Here is a 14,757-nt window from a genome sequence, read left to right on the forward strand (position 1 = left end):
CTCTCTCTCGCACTGACACTCTCTCTCTCTCGCACTGACACTCTCTCTCTCTCGCACTGACACTCTCTCTCTCTCGCACTGACACTCTCTCTCTCTCGCACTGACACTCTCTCTCTCTCGCACTGACACTCTCTCTCTCTCTCGCACTGACACTCTCTCTCTCTCGCACTGACACTCTCTCTCTCTCGCACTGACACTCTCTCTCTCTCGCACTGACACTCTCTCTCTCTCGCACTGACACTCTCTCTCTCTCGCACTGACACTCTCTCTCTCTCGCACTGACACTCTCTCTCTCTCGCACTGACACTCTCTCTCTCTCGCACTGACACTCTCTCTCTCTCGCACTGACACTCTCTCTCTCTCGCACTGACACTCTCTCTCTCTCGCACTGACACTCTCTCTCTCTCGCACTGACACTCTCTCTCTCGCACTGACACTCTCTCTCTCTCGCACTGACACTCTCTCTCTCTCGCACTGACACTCTCTCTCTCTCGCACTGACACTCTCTCTCTCGCACTGACACTCTCTCTCTCTCGCACTGACACTCTCTCTCTCTCGCACTGACACTCTCTCTCTCTCGCACTGACACTCTCTCTCTCTCGCACTGACACTCTCTCTCTCTCGCACTGACACTCTCTCTCTCTCGCACTGACACTCTCTCTCTCTCGCACTGACACTCTCTCTCTCTCGCACTGACACTCTCTCTCTCTCGCACTGACACTCTCTCTCTCTCGCACTGACACTCTCTCTCTCTCGCACTGACACTCTCTCTCTCTCGCACTGACACTCTCTCTCTCTCGCACTGACACTCTCTCTCTCTCGCACTGACACTCTCTCTCTCTCGCACTGACACTCTCTCTCTCTCGCACTGACACTCTCTCTCTCTCGCACTGACACTCTCTCTCTCTCGCACTGACACTCTCTCTCTCTCGCACTGACACTCTCTCTCTCTCTCGCACTGACACTCTCTCTCTCTCGCACTGACACTCTCTCTCTCTCGCACTGACACTCTCTCTCTCTCGCACTGACACTCTCTCTCTCTCGCACTGACACTCTCTCTCTCTCGCACTGACACTCTCTCTCTCTCGCACTGACACTCTCTCTCTCTCTCGCACTGACACTCTCTCTCTCTCTCGCACTGACACTCTCTCTCTCTCGCACTGACACTCTCTCTCTCTCTCGCACTGACACTCTCTCTCTCTCTCTCGCACTGACTCTCTCTCTCTCTCTCGCACTGACACTCTCTCTCTCTCTCGCACTGACACTCTCTCTCTCTCTCGCACTGACACTCTCTCTCTCTCTCGCACTGACACTCTCTCTCTCTCTCTCGCACTGACACTCTCTCTCTCTCTCGCACTGACACTCTCTCTCTCTCTCGCACTGACACTCTCTCTCTCTCTCGCACTGACACTCTCTCTCTCTCTCGCACTGACACTCTCTCTCTCTCTCTCGCACTGACACTCTCTCTCTCTCTCGCACTGACACTCTCTCTCTCTCTCGCACTGACACTCTCTCTCTCTCTCGCACTGACACTCTCTCTCTCTCTCGCACTGACACTCTCTCTCTCTCTCGCACTGACACTCTCTCTCTCTCTCGCACTGACACTCTCTCTCTCTCTCGCACTGACACTCTCTCTCTCTCTCGCACTGACACTCTCTCTCTCTCTCGCACTGACACTCTCTCTCTCTCTCGCACTGACACTCTCTCTCTCTCTCGCACTGACACCCTCACTCACATAGAACGTAGAACCGTACAGCACAGAGCAGGCCCTTCGGCCCTCGATGTTGTGCCGAGCTTTGTCTGAAACCAAGATCAAGCTATCCCACTCCCTGTCATTCTGGTGTGCTCCATGTGCCTATCCAATAACCACTTGAAAGTTCCTAAAGTGTCCGACTCCACTATCACAGCAGGCAGTCCATTCCACACCCTAGCCACTCTCTGAGTAAAGAACCTACCTCGGACATCCCTCCTATATCTCCCACCCTGAACCTTCTAGTTATGCCCCCTTGTAACACCTACGTCCACCCGAGGAAATAGTCTCTGAACGTCCACTCTATCTGTCCCCCTCATTATCTTATAAACCTCTATTAAGTCGCCTCTCATCCTTCTCCGCTCCAAAGCGAAAAGCCCTCGCTCCCTCAACCTTTCCTCATAAGACCTACCCTCCAAACCAGGCAGCATCCTGGTAAATCTCCTCTGCAACCTTTCCAATGCTTCCACATCCTTCCTATCGTGAGGTGACCAGAACTGCACACAATACTCCAAATGTGGTCTCACCAGGGTCATGTGTAGTTGCAGCATAACCCCACGGCTCTTAAACTCAAGCCCCCTGTTAATAAATGCTAACACACTATAGGCCTTCTTCACGGCTCTATCCACTTGAGTGGCAACCTTCAGAGATCTGTGGACATGAACCCCAAGATCTCTCTGTTCCTCCACATTCCTCAGAACCCTGCCGTTGACCCTGTAATCCGCATTCAAATTTTTCCTACCAAAATGAATCCCCTCGCACTTATCAGGGTTAAACCCCATCTGCCATTTTTCGGCCCAGCTCTGCATCCTATCAATGTCTCTTTGCAGCCTACAACAGCCCTCCACCTCATCCACTACTCCACCAATCTTGGTGTCATCAGCAACTTTACTGACCCACCCTTCAGCCCCCTCCTCCAAGTCATTGATAAAAATCACAAATAGCAGAGGACCCAGCACTGAGGTACACCGCTGGTAACTGGTCTCCAGTCTGAAAATTTTCCATCAACCACTACCCTCTGTCTTCTATGTGATAGCCAGTTACTTATCCAATTGGCCAAATTTCCCTCTACCCCACACCTCCTTACTTTCTTCATGAGTCGACCATGGGGAACCTTATCAAACGCCTTACTAAAATCCATGTATACGACATCAACAGCTCTACCTTCATCGACACACTTAGTTACCTCCTCAAAGAATTCAATCAAATTTGTGAGGCAAGACTTACCCTTCACGAATCCGTGTTGACTATCCCGGATTAAGCTGCATCTTTCCAAATGGTCATTAATCCTATCCTTCAGAACCTTTTCCATTAACTTACCGACCACCGAAGTAAGACTAACCGGTCTATAATTACCAGGGTCATTCCTATTCCCTTTCTTGAACAGAGGAACAACTTTTGCCACTCTCCAGTCCTCTGGCACTATCCCCGTGGACAGTGAGGACCCAAAGATCAAAGCCAAAGGCTCTGCAATCTCATCCCTTGCCTCCCAAAGAATCCTTGGATATATCCCATCTGGCCCAGGGGACTTGTCGACCCTTAGGTTTTTCAAAATTGCTAATACCGCTTTCCTCAGAACATCGACTTCCTCCAGCCTACCCGTCTGAGTCACACTCTTATCCTCAAAAACATGGCCCCTCTCCTTTGTGAACACTGAAGAAACGTATTCATTCAACACCTCTCCTACTTCTTCTAACTCCATGCACAAGTTCCCACTACTGTCCTTGACCGGCCCTACCCTCACCCTGGTCATTCTTTTATTTCTCACATAAGAGTAAAAAGCCTTGGGGTTTTCCTTGATCCGACCCGCCAAGGACTTCTCGTGCCTCCTCCTATCTCTCCTAAGCCCTTTTTTTTAAGCTCAAGCCTTGCTACCTTGTAACCCTCAAGCGACCCAACTGAACCTTGTTTTCTCATCCTTACATACTCTTCCTTTTTCCGCTTAACAAGACATTCAACCTCTTTTGTGAACCATGGTTCCCTCACACGGCCATTTCCTCCCTGCCTGACAGGGACATGCCTATCAAGGACATGCAGTATTTGTTCTTTGAACAAGCTCCACTTTTCATTTGTGCCTTTCCCTGACAGTTTCTGTTCCCATCTTATGCTCCCTAATTCTTGCCTAATCGCATCATAATTACCCCTCCCCCAATTATAAACCTTGCCCTGCCGTATGGCCCTATCCCTCTCCATTGCAATAGTGAAAGACACCGAATTGTGGTCACTATCTCCAAAGTGCTCTCCCACAAACAAATCTAACACTTGGCCCGGTTCATTACCCAGTACCAAATCCAATGTGGCCCCGCCTTTTGTCGGCCTATCCACATATTGTGTCAGGAAACCCTCCTGCACATTCTGTACAAAATCTGCCCATCCAAACTGTTCGACCTATAGAGGTTCCAATCAATATTTGGAAAGTTAAAGTCACCCATGACAACGACCCTGAGACTTCCACACATCCATAATCTGTTTTGCAATTTTTTCCTCCACATCTCTATTACTATTTGGGGGCCTATAGAAAACTCCTAACAACGTGACCGCTCCTTTCCTATTTCTAACTTCGGCCCATATTACATCAGAAGGCAGTTCCTATTCGAACTGCCTTTCTGCAGCCGTTAAACTATCTTGATTAACAATGCTAGTCCTCCACCTCTTTTACCACCTTCCCTACTCTTACTGAAACATCTATACTCCCGGAACTTCCAACAACCATTCCTGTCCCTGTTTTAACCATGTCTCCGTAATGGCCACAACATCGTAGTCCCAAGTACCAATCCACGCTCCCAAGTTCACCTACCTTTTTCCGGATGCTCCTTGCATTAAAGTAGACACACTTCAACCCACCTTCCTGTCTGCCGGTACACTCCTGCAACCTTGATACCCTCCTCAGTACCTCACTACTCTCAACACTGGCTTCTTGACTACAACTAGTTTTCCCAGCTCCCTGACAAATTAGTTTAAACCCCCACAAAGAGCCGTAGCAAATTTCCCTCCCAGGATATTGGTGCCCCTCTGGTTCAGGTGCAAACTGTCCTATCTGTATAGGTCCCACCTTCCCCAGAATGTGCTCCAATTATCCACGTACCTGAAACCCTCCCTCCTACACCATCCCTGTAGCCACATGTTTATCTGCACTCTCTCCCTGTTCCTCACCTCACTAGCACGTGGCACCGGCAACAACCCAGAGATGACAACATGGTTTGTCCTGGCTCTCAGCTTCCACCCTAGCTCCCTAAATTCCTGTTTTAAATCCCCGTCCCTTCTCTTACCTATGTCGTTGGTACCGATGTGTACCACGACTTGTGAGTGCTCCCCCTTCCCTTTAAGGATTCTGAAAACACGGTCCGAGACATCACGGACCCTGGCACCCGGGAGGCAACATACCATCCGTGAGTCTCTTTCGCTGTCACAGAACCGTCTATCTGTCCCTCTAACTATTGAGTCCCCAATAACCATTGCTCTCCTGCTCTCCCCCCTTCCCTTCTGAGCCACAGGGACGGACTCAGTGCTGGAGATCCGTTCCCCATGGCTTACCCCTGGTAGGTCGTCCCCCTCAACAGTATCCAAAGCGGTATACTTGTTACTAAGGGGAACGTCCACAGGGGATCCCTGTACTGACTGCTTCCTCCCAGCCCCTCTCACTGTCACCCAGCTACCTTGATTCTTCGGAGTAACTAAACCCCCGAAGCTACTATCTATGACCACCTCTGCCTCCCGAATGATCCGAAGTTCTTCCAGCTCCAGTTCCCTAACGCGGTTTCTGAGGAGCTGGAGATGGGTGCACTTCCCACAGGTGAAATCAGCAGGGACACTGACGGTGTCCCTCACCTCAAACATTCTGCAGGAGGAGCATTGCACTACCTTCCCTGCCATCCCCTCTAGATAAAACAAGAAAAAGAAAGAGCACATTCACTCTCACTCACGGATACACTCACTCTCACTCATTTCACTGCCCCCCCACCTCAGCACCATGACCACCATACACAGTGCTGAGCTCGCCTAACCCCACCCCCCCACTCCGCAATTGTTAGGTTGGGGGAGGGGGAGAGTGAAGGTGAGGATGGAGCTGTGCTATGGGGATAGGGGACTGAGTGTCTCAGTGATGGAGTCATTAGGAGTGTGGATGTGGAGGTCAGTCACTCACTCTCATCTCCATGGTTACAGTGGACGTGGCATGGTCCCTGCACAGGAACCTGGGCTTTCCCCTCGATCTGATTGGCTTGATGCTGGAAGAGAAAGCAGTCGCCATGGACACGGAGGCTTTGGAGCTGTTGGCAAAGGAGGAGGCAGAGGTGAGGCTGAGAAATGGTGTGCAGTGTCATGTGAGAGTACCTTTAAGAAATGGGTGTTTATAAAATAGCTGTAGTGGATGTACCTTTAAGAAATGGGTGTTTATAAAATAGCTGTAGTGGATGTACCTTTAAGAAATGGGTGTTTATCAGTGATGTCAGAGTGTGGGAGGAGTTGGGCAGTCTGTCTGCTTTTACTTTCGCTTTGGGCTGTTTGCTTCAGGGTGTGTTTTAGTTTTGTTTTGAGAGCTGCATAGCTGCAGTCACAGCCAGAATATGTATTAGTCTCTCTCTCTGCAATCTAAAGACTGTCTCCAGATTCTTTGGTGATTTAAAAATAATACCTGTTTCGGTAGAGAAGTTAAGCCTGGTGTCTTTCTGCAAAAAGGTTTTTTTTTTTGTCTTATGGATGTTGCTAGGAAAGATTAAGAGTTACTTTTAGAGTACTGTATTCTTTGGGGGATTTATTGGTGTTGATAGTTGTTAAGATGTTTACTGTAGGCTTATAAAGTGTTAACTGGTTTCATAAATAAACTTTGTTTTAATTTAAAAGTACTTTAGATCTCTGTTGCATCACACCTGCAAAGTAGGCCCGTGTGCTCCCCATAACCACAATCTAGTCAAAGTTGTGGGTCAGGTGAACTCCATGATACACTTTGGGGTTCTCTAAACCCTGGCCCATAACAACAGCTCATCTCCGGGGAGTGGCTGTCATTTGTCCCTGTGCACTCCTCCGGCTCCCCCCCCCCCCCAGGCCATCTGGCACCCCCCCCCCCCCCCCCCCCCCCCCCCCCCCCCCGCACTCTGCCCTCGCCCCTCCACCTCTTGCGACGGGTTTTGTGCTGGTTTTGCTGCCCCTGCAGTTTGATGATTTGGTTTCTGTGTCCAGCGTCTCAGGCGATCCACACAGACAGACACACAGCCCAAGGGGGGACTCGGCCTTCATGCTATCAACGAGCTTCAGAGGATTGGAGTTCCTAGAACTGATGATTCAACAGCGTACGCCTACACCATCCAGGACGGCAAATACGGTAAGCTCTCCGCCGGAGGTTCCTTCGCCCTTCACGGTAAGCTCTCCGCCAGAGGTTCCTTCGCCCTTCACGGTAAGCTCTCCGCCAGAGGTTCCTTCGCCCTTCACGGTAAGCTCTCCGCCAGAGGTTCCTTCGCCCTTCACGGTAAGCTCTCCGCCAGAGGTTCCTTCGCCCTTCACGGTAAGCTCTCCGCCAGAGGTTCCTTCGCCCTTCACGGTAAGCTCTCCGCCAGAGGTTCCTTCGCCCTTCACGGTAAGCTCTCCGCCAGAGGTTCCTTCGCCCTTCACGGTAAGCTCTCCGCCAGAGGTTCCTTCGCCCTTCACGGTAAGCTCTCCGCCAGAGGTTCCTTCGCCCTTCACGGTAAGCTCTCTGCCAGAGGTTCCTTCGCCCTTCACGGTAAGCTCTCCGCCAGAGGTTCTTTCGCCCTTCACGGTAAGCTCTCTGCCAGAGGTTCCTTCGCCCTTCACGGTAAGCTCTCCGCCAGAGGTTCCTTCGCCCTATCTCTGGCTCTCACACAAGGGCTCATCTCGACAAAGTGCAAAGAAAAGTACAGCACAGGAACAGGCCCTTCAGCGTTCCAAGCCCGTGCTAATCATGGTGCCCGAACTAAAAACAAAACCTCTGCCCTTCCTCGGTCCGTATCCCTCTATTTCCTCCCTATTCATGTATCCATCCAGATGCCTCTTCAATGTTGCTAATGTGCTGCTTCCACCACATCCTCTGGCAGCGCGTTCCAGGCACCCCCCACGCTCTGCATGAAAAACGCACCCCGCACAGCTCCCTTAAACTTTCCCCCCCTCACCTTGAACCTGTGACCCCTTGTAATTGACACTTCCACTCTTGGAAAAATCCCCTGTCTGTGCCTCTCATAATTGTGTCGACCTCTATCAGGTCTCCCCTCAGCCTCCGTCTTTCCAATGGAAACAATCCTAGTTTATTCAACTTCTCCTCATAGCCAACACTCCCGAGACCAGGCAACATCCTTGTGAACCTTCTTTGAATTCTCTCCAAAGCTTCCACGTCCTTCTGATAATGTGGTGACCAGAACTGCTCGCAATACTCCACATGCGGCCTAACCAAGGTTTTATACAGCTGCAACATGATTTCCCAACTCCTGTACTCAATGTCCCGGCTGATGAAGGCAAGCTTACCATATGCCTCCTTAGTCCCCTTGGCCACATGTGTTGCCCCTTTTAGGGAGCGCAGTGAGCATATAGCACAGTGGTTAGCACTGTTGCTTCACAGTGCCAGGGACCCGAGTTCGATTCCCGGCGTGGGTCACTGTCTGTGCGGAGTCTGTACGTTCTCCCCGTGTCTGTGTGGTTTCCTCCGGGTGCTCCGGCTTCCTCCCACAAGTCCCGAAAGACGTGCTGTTTGTTGGGTGAATTGGACATTCTGAATTCTCCCTCTGTGACCCGAACAGGCGCCGGAATGTGGCGACTAGGGGCTTCATGGGGCTTGTTTAGCACAGGGCTAAATCGCTGGCTTTTAAAGCAGACCAAGGCAGGCCAGCAGCACGGTTCAATTCCCGTACCAGCCTCCCCAAACAGGCGCCGGAATGTGGAGACTCGGGGCTTTTCACAGTCACATCATTGCATCGTTAAGAGAAGCCTACTTGTGACATTAATAAAGATTATGAGGGGTATAGATAGGGTGAACAGTTGGAGGCTTTTTCCCAGGGCGAAAATGACAATTACAAGGGGGGAAAGGTTCAGTGGAGATGTGCAGGGAAGGTTTTTACACAGAGGGTGGTGGTGGCCTGGAATGCACGGCCAAGTGAGGTGGTTGAGACAGATACTTAGCGACCTTTAAGACTTATCTGGATAGGCAGATGAACAGACGGGGCAGAGCAGGAAACAGGCGGTTGGTCTAGGTAGGACACGTGACTGGTCCAGGCTGGGAGGGCCGAAGGGCCTCCTGTTCCTGTGCTGTGGATGGGCACAGGCTGGGAGGGCCGAAGGGCCTGTTCCTGTGCTGTGGATGGGCACAGGCTGGGAGGGCCGAAGGGCCTGTTCCTGTGCTGTGGATCGGTGCAGACTGGGAGGGCCGAAGGGCCTGTTCCTGTGCTGCGGATCGGCGCAGGCTGGGAGGGCCGAAGGGCCTGTTCCTGTGCTGTGGATGGGCACAGGCTGGGAGGGCCGAAGGGCCTGTTCCTGTGCTGTATTCTTTGTTCTTGTTCTTTGCACGCCCAGATCCCTCTGTGTTAATGTTCCTCAGGGTTCTGCCATTTACAGTATGTGCATAAATCCTGTCCCTCAGTATCTTTTCCAAAATATCTCCCACCACTAATGTCAGGCTCACCGGCCTACAATTTGCCGGGTTATCCCCGCTTCCTTTCTTGAACACGAAAACAACATTGGCTATTCTCCAGTCCTCTGGAACCTCGCCTGTGGTCAACGAGGATGTGAAGATATCTGTTAAGGCCCCAGCTATTTCTCCCCTCATCTCCCGCAGCAACCTGGGATACATCCCTTATGGCCCTGGGGATTTGTCTACCTTAATGCAATTTAGGATACTCAACACTTCCTCCTTGGATATATTGACGTTCTCAAGATCGTTCACATACCTATCACTGACCTCAACATCCGTCATGTCCTTCTCCCTGGTGAATACCGTAAAGTACTCATTAAGGATTTCATCCACTTCCTGTGGTTCCACGCATTACTCCCCTCCATTGCCCTGGAGTGGGCCTACTCTTTCTCTTGCTACCCTCTTGCTCCCAATGTATGCATAAAGAGCCTTGGGCTTCTCCTTGACCATGTCTACCAAAGACATTTCATGGCCCCTTTCAGTCCTCCTAATTCCACGTTTAATTTCCTTCCTACTTTCACTGTACCCCTCAAGGGCTTTGTCAGTTTTTAGATGCCTAGATGCTTCCTTTTTTCTTTTGACTAAGCTTACAATTTCCCTTGTCATCCATGGTTCCCGAATCCTGCCATTTCTATCCTTCGATTTTCCAGGGACAGCCTGTCCTGTACTTCTATCAACTGGCCTTTAAAAACCTCCCACACGTCAGACGTGGATTTGCCTTCAAATAGCCACTCCCAATCCCCACACAAACCGGAACATGACAGATTGTCACCATCAAACACTCCCAGGACAGGTACAGCACGGGGTGAGATACAGAGTAAAGCTCCCTCTACACTGTCCCCATCAAACACTCCCAGGACAGGTACAGCACAGGGTTAGATACAGAGTAAAGCTCCCTCTACACTGTCCCGATCAAACACTCCCAGGACAGGTCCAGCACGGGGTTAGATACAGAGTAAATCTCCCTCTACACTGTCCCCATCAAACACTCCCAGGACAGGGACAGCACGGGGTTAGATACAGAGTAAAGCTCACTCTACACTGACCCCATCAAACACTCCCAGGACAGGGACAGAACAGGGTTAGATACAGAGTAAAGCTCCCTCTACACTGTCCCCATCAAACACTCCCAGGACAGGTACAGTACGGGGTTAGATACAGAGTAAAGCTCCCTCTACACTGCCCCATGAAACACTCTCAGGACAGGTACAGTACGGGGTTAGATACAGAGTAAAGCTCCCTCTACACTGCCCCATGAAACACCCCCAGGACAGGTACAGCACGGGGTGAGATACAGAGTAAAGCTCCCTCTACAATGTCCCCATCAAACACCGCCAGGACAGGTACAGCACGGGGTGAGATACAGAGTAAAGCTCCCTCTACAATGTCCCCATCAAACACTCCCAGGACAGGTACAGCACGGGGTTAGATACAGAGTAAAGCTCCCTCTACACTGTCCTCATCAAACACTCCCAGGACAGGTACAGCACGGGGTTAGATACACAGTAAAGCTCCCTCTACACTGTCCCCATCAAACACTCCCAGGACAGGTACAGCACGGGGCTAGATACATAAGAACATAAGAACTAGGAGCAGGAGTCGGCCATCTGGCCCCTCGAGCCTGCTCCGCCATTCAATGAGATCATGGCTGATCTTTTGTGGACTCAGCTCCACTTTCCGGCCCGAACACCATAACCCTTAATCCCTTTATTCTTCAAAAAACTATCTATCTTTATCTTAAAAACATTTAATGAAGGAGCCTCTACTGCTTCACTGGGTAAGAAATTCCATAGATTCACAACCCTTTGGGTGAAGAAGTTCCTCCTAAACTCAGTCCTAAATCTACTTCCCCTTATTTTGAGGCTATGCCCCCTAGTTCTGCTTTCACCCACCAGTGGAAACAACCTGCCCGCATCTATCCTATCTATTCCCTTCATAATCTTATATGTTTCTATAAGATCCCCCCTCATCCTTCTAAATTCCAACGAGTACAGTCCCAGTCTACTCAACCTCTCCTCGTAATCCAACCCCTTCAGCTCTGGGATTAACCTAGTGAATCTCCTCTGCACACCCTCCAGTGCCAGTACGTCCTTTCTCAAGTAAGGAGACCAAAACTGAACACAATACTCCAGGCGTGGCCTCACTAACACCTTATACAATTGCAGCATAACCTCCCTAGTCTTAAACTCCATCCCTCTAGCAATGAAGGAGAAAATTCCGTTTGCCTTCTTAATCTAGGGCAGGCAGTCAGTGCAGGAATCCCCTGTGGTTGTCCCCCTCTCGAACAGGTATACCCCTTTGGATACTGTCGGGGGGGATAGCCTATCAGGGGGAAACAGCAGCAGCCAGAGCAGTGGCACCACGGCTGGCTCTGATGTTCAGAAGGGAGGGTCAAAGCGCAGAAGAGTAATAGTAATAGTAAACTCTATAGTCAGGGGCACAGATAGGCGCTTCTGTGGACGTGAAAGAGACTCCAGGATGGTATGTTGCCTCCCTGGTGCCAGGGTCCAGGATGTCTCCGAACGGGTAGAGGGAATCCTCAAGGGGGAGGGCAAACAGGCAGAGGTCGTTGTACATATTGGTACTAACGACATAGGCAGGAAGGGGCATGAGGTCCTGCAGCAGGAGTTCAGGGAGCTAGGCAGAAAGTTAAAAGACAGGACCTCGAGGGTTGTAATCTCGGGATTACTCCCTGTGCCACGTGCCAGTGAGGCTAGAAATAGGAAGATAGAGCAGATAAACACGTGGCTAAACAGCTGGTGTAGGAGGGAGGGTTTCCATTATCTGGACCACTGGGAGATTTTCCGGGGCAGGTGTGACCTGTATAAGGAGGACGGGTTGCATCTAAACCGGAGAGGCATAAATATCCTGGCCGCGAGGTTTGCTAGTGTCACATGGGAGGGTTTAAACTAGTATGGCAGGGGGGTGGGCACGGTAGCAATATGTCAGTAGGTGAGAGCATTGAGGGAGAACTAGGGAATAGGGACAGTGTGGCTCTGAGGCAGAGCAGACGGGGAGAAGTTGCTGAACACAGCGGGTCTGGTGGCCTGAAGTGCATATGTTTTAATGCAAGGAGCATTACGGGTAAGGCAGATGAACTTAGAGCTTGGATTAGTACTTGGAACTATGATGTTGTTGCCATTACAGAGACCTGGTTGAGGGAAGGGCAGGATTGGCAGCTAAACGTTCCAGGATTTAGATGTTTCAGGCGGGATAGAGGGGGATGTAAAAGGGGAGGTGGAGTTGCGCTACTTGTTCGGGAGAATATCACAGCTATACTGCGAGAGGACACCTCAGAGGGCAGTGAGGCTATATGGGTAGAGATCAGGAATAAGAAGGGTGCAGTCACAATGTTGGGGGTATACTACAGGCCTCCCAACAGCCAGCGGGAGATAGAGGAGCAGATAGGTAGACAGATTTTGGAAAAGAGTAAAAACAACAGGGTTGTGGTGATGGGAGACTTCAACTTCCCCAATATTGACTGGGACTCACTTAGTGCCAGGGGCTTAGACGGGGCGGAGTTTGTAAGGAGCATCCAGGAGGGCTTCTTAAAACAATATGTAAACAGTCCAACTAGGGAAGGGGCGGTACTGGACCTGGTATTGGGGAATGAGCCCGGCCAGGTGGTAGATGTTTCAGTAGGGGAGCATTTCGGTAACAGTGACCACAATTCAGTAAGTTTTAAAGTACTGGTGGACAAGGATAAGAGTGGTCCGAGGATGAATGTGCTAAATTGGGGGAAGGCTAATTATAACAATATTAGGCGGGAACTGAAGAACATAGATTGGGGGCGGATGTTTGAGGGCAAATCAACATCTGACATGTGGGAGGCTTTCAAGTATCAGTTGAAAGGAATACAGGACCGGCATGTTCCTGTGAGGAAGAAAGATAAATACGGCAATTTTCGGGAACCTTGGATGACGAGTGATATTGTAGGCCTCGTCAAAAAGAAAAAGGAGGCATTTGTCAGGGCTAAAAGGCTGGGAACAGACGAAGCCTGTGTGGCATATAAGGAAAGTAGGAAGGAACTTAAGCAAGGAGTCAGGAGGGCTAGAAGGGGTCACGAAAAGTCATTAGCAAATACGGTTAAGGAAAATCCCAAGGCTTTTTACACGTACATAAAAAGCAAGAGGGTAGCCAGGGAAAGGGTTGGCCCACTGAAGGATAGGCAAGGGAATCTATGTGTGGAGCCAGAGGAAATGGGCGAGGTACTAAATGAATACTTTGCATCAGTATTCACCAAAGAGAAGGAATTGGTAGATGTTGAGTCTGGAGAAGGGGGTGTAGATAGCCTGGGTCACATTGTGATCCAAAAAGACGAGGTGTTGGGTGTCTTGAAAAATATTAAGGTAGATAAGTCCCCAGGGCCTGATGGGATCTACCCCAGAATACTGAAGGAGGCTGGAGAGGAAATTGCTGAGGCCTTGACAGAAATCTTTGGATCCTCGCTGTCTTCAGGGGATGTCCCGGAGGACTGGAGAATAGCCAATGTTGTTCCTCTGTTTAAGAAGGGTAGCAAGGATAATCCCGGAAACTACAGGCCGGTGAGCCTTACGTCAGTGGTAGGGAAATTACTGGAGAGAATTCTTAGAGACAGGATCTGCTCCCATTTGGAAGCAAATGGACGTATTAGTGAGAGGCAGCACGGTTTTGTGAAGGGGAGGTCGTGTCTCACTAACTTGATAGAGTTTTTCGAGGAGGTCACTAAGATGATTGATGCAGGTAGGGCAGTAGATGTTGTCTATATGGACTTCAGTAAGGCCTTTGACAAGTCCCTCATGGTAGACTAGTACAAAAGGTGAAGTCACACGGGATCAGGGGTGAACTGGCAAGGTGGATACAGAACTGGCTAGGCCATAGAAGGCAGAGGGTAGCAATGGAGGGATGCTTTTCTAATTGGAGGGCTGTGACCAGTGGTGTTCCACAGGGATCAGTGCTGGGACCTTTGCTCTTTGTAGTATATATAAATGATTTGGAGGAAAATGTAACTGGTCTGATTAGTAAGTTTGCAGACGACACAAAGGTTGGTGGAATTGCGGATAGCGATGAGGACTGTCTGAGGATACAGCAGGATTTAGATTGTCTGGAGACTTGGGCGGAGAGATGGCAGATGGAGTTTAATCCGGACAAATGTGAGGTAATGCATTTTGGAAGGTCTAATGCAGGTAGGGAATATACAGTGAATGGAAGAACCCTCAAGAGTATTGAAAGTCAAAGAGATCTAGGAGTACAGGTCCACAGGTCATTGAAAGGGGCAACACAGGTGGAGAAGGTAGTCAAGAAGGCATACGGCATGCTTGCCTTCATTGGCCGGGGCATTGAGTATAAGAATTGGCAAGACATGTTGCAGCTGTATAGAACCTTAGTTAGGCCACAC

At 50.2% G+C, this 14,757-nt stretch overlaps 2 protein-coding genes across 6 annotated transcripts in view; both read left to right on the plus strand.

Moving 5' to 3' along the window:
• Window positions 1–14,757, plus strand: part of LOC140411199 (WD repeat-containing protein 26) — a 365,602-nt gene that overhangs the window by 33,640 nt on the left and 317,205 nt on the right. The gene's annotated exons all lie outside the window — the stretch shown is intronic.
• Window positions 5,905–14,757, plus strand: part of LOC140411264 (alanine--tRNA ligase, mitochondrial-like) — a 155,250-nt gene continuing 146,397 nt past the window's right edge. Inside the window, exons 1-2 of the mRNA XM_072500387.1 lie at window positions 5,905–6,042; window positions 6,929–7,070. Of these exons, the coding sequence (XP_072356488.1) occupies window positions 5,905–6,042; window positions 6,929–7,070 (280 nt within the window). The remainder of the gene's footprint in view (window positions 6,043–6,928; window positions 7,071–14,757) is intronic.

This window comes from Scyliorhinus torazame, chromosome 4 (genome assembly GCF_047496885.1).
Source record: "Scyliorhinus torazame isolate Kashiwa2021f chromosome 4, sScyTor2.1, whole genome shotgun sequence".
Lineage (NCBI taxonomy): Eukaryota > Metazoa > Chordata > Chondrichthyes > Carcharhiniformes > Scyliorhinidae > Scyliorhinus > Scyliorhinus torazame.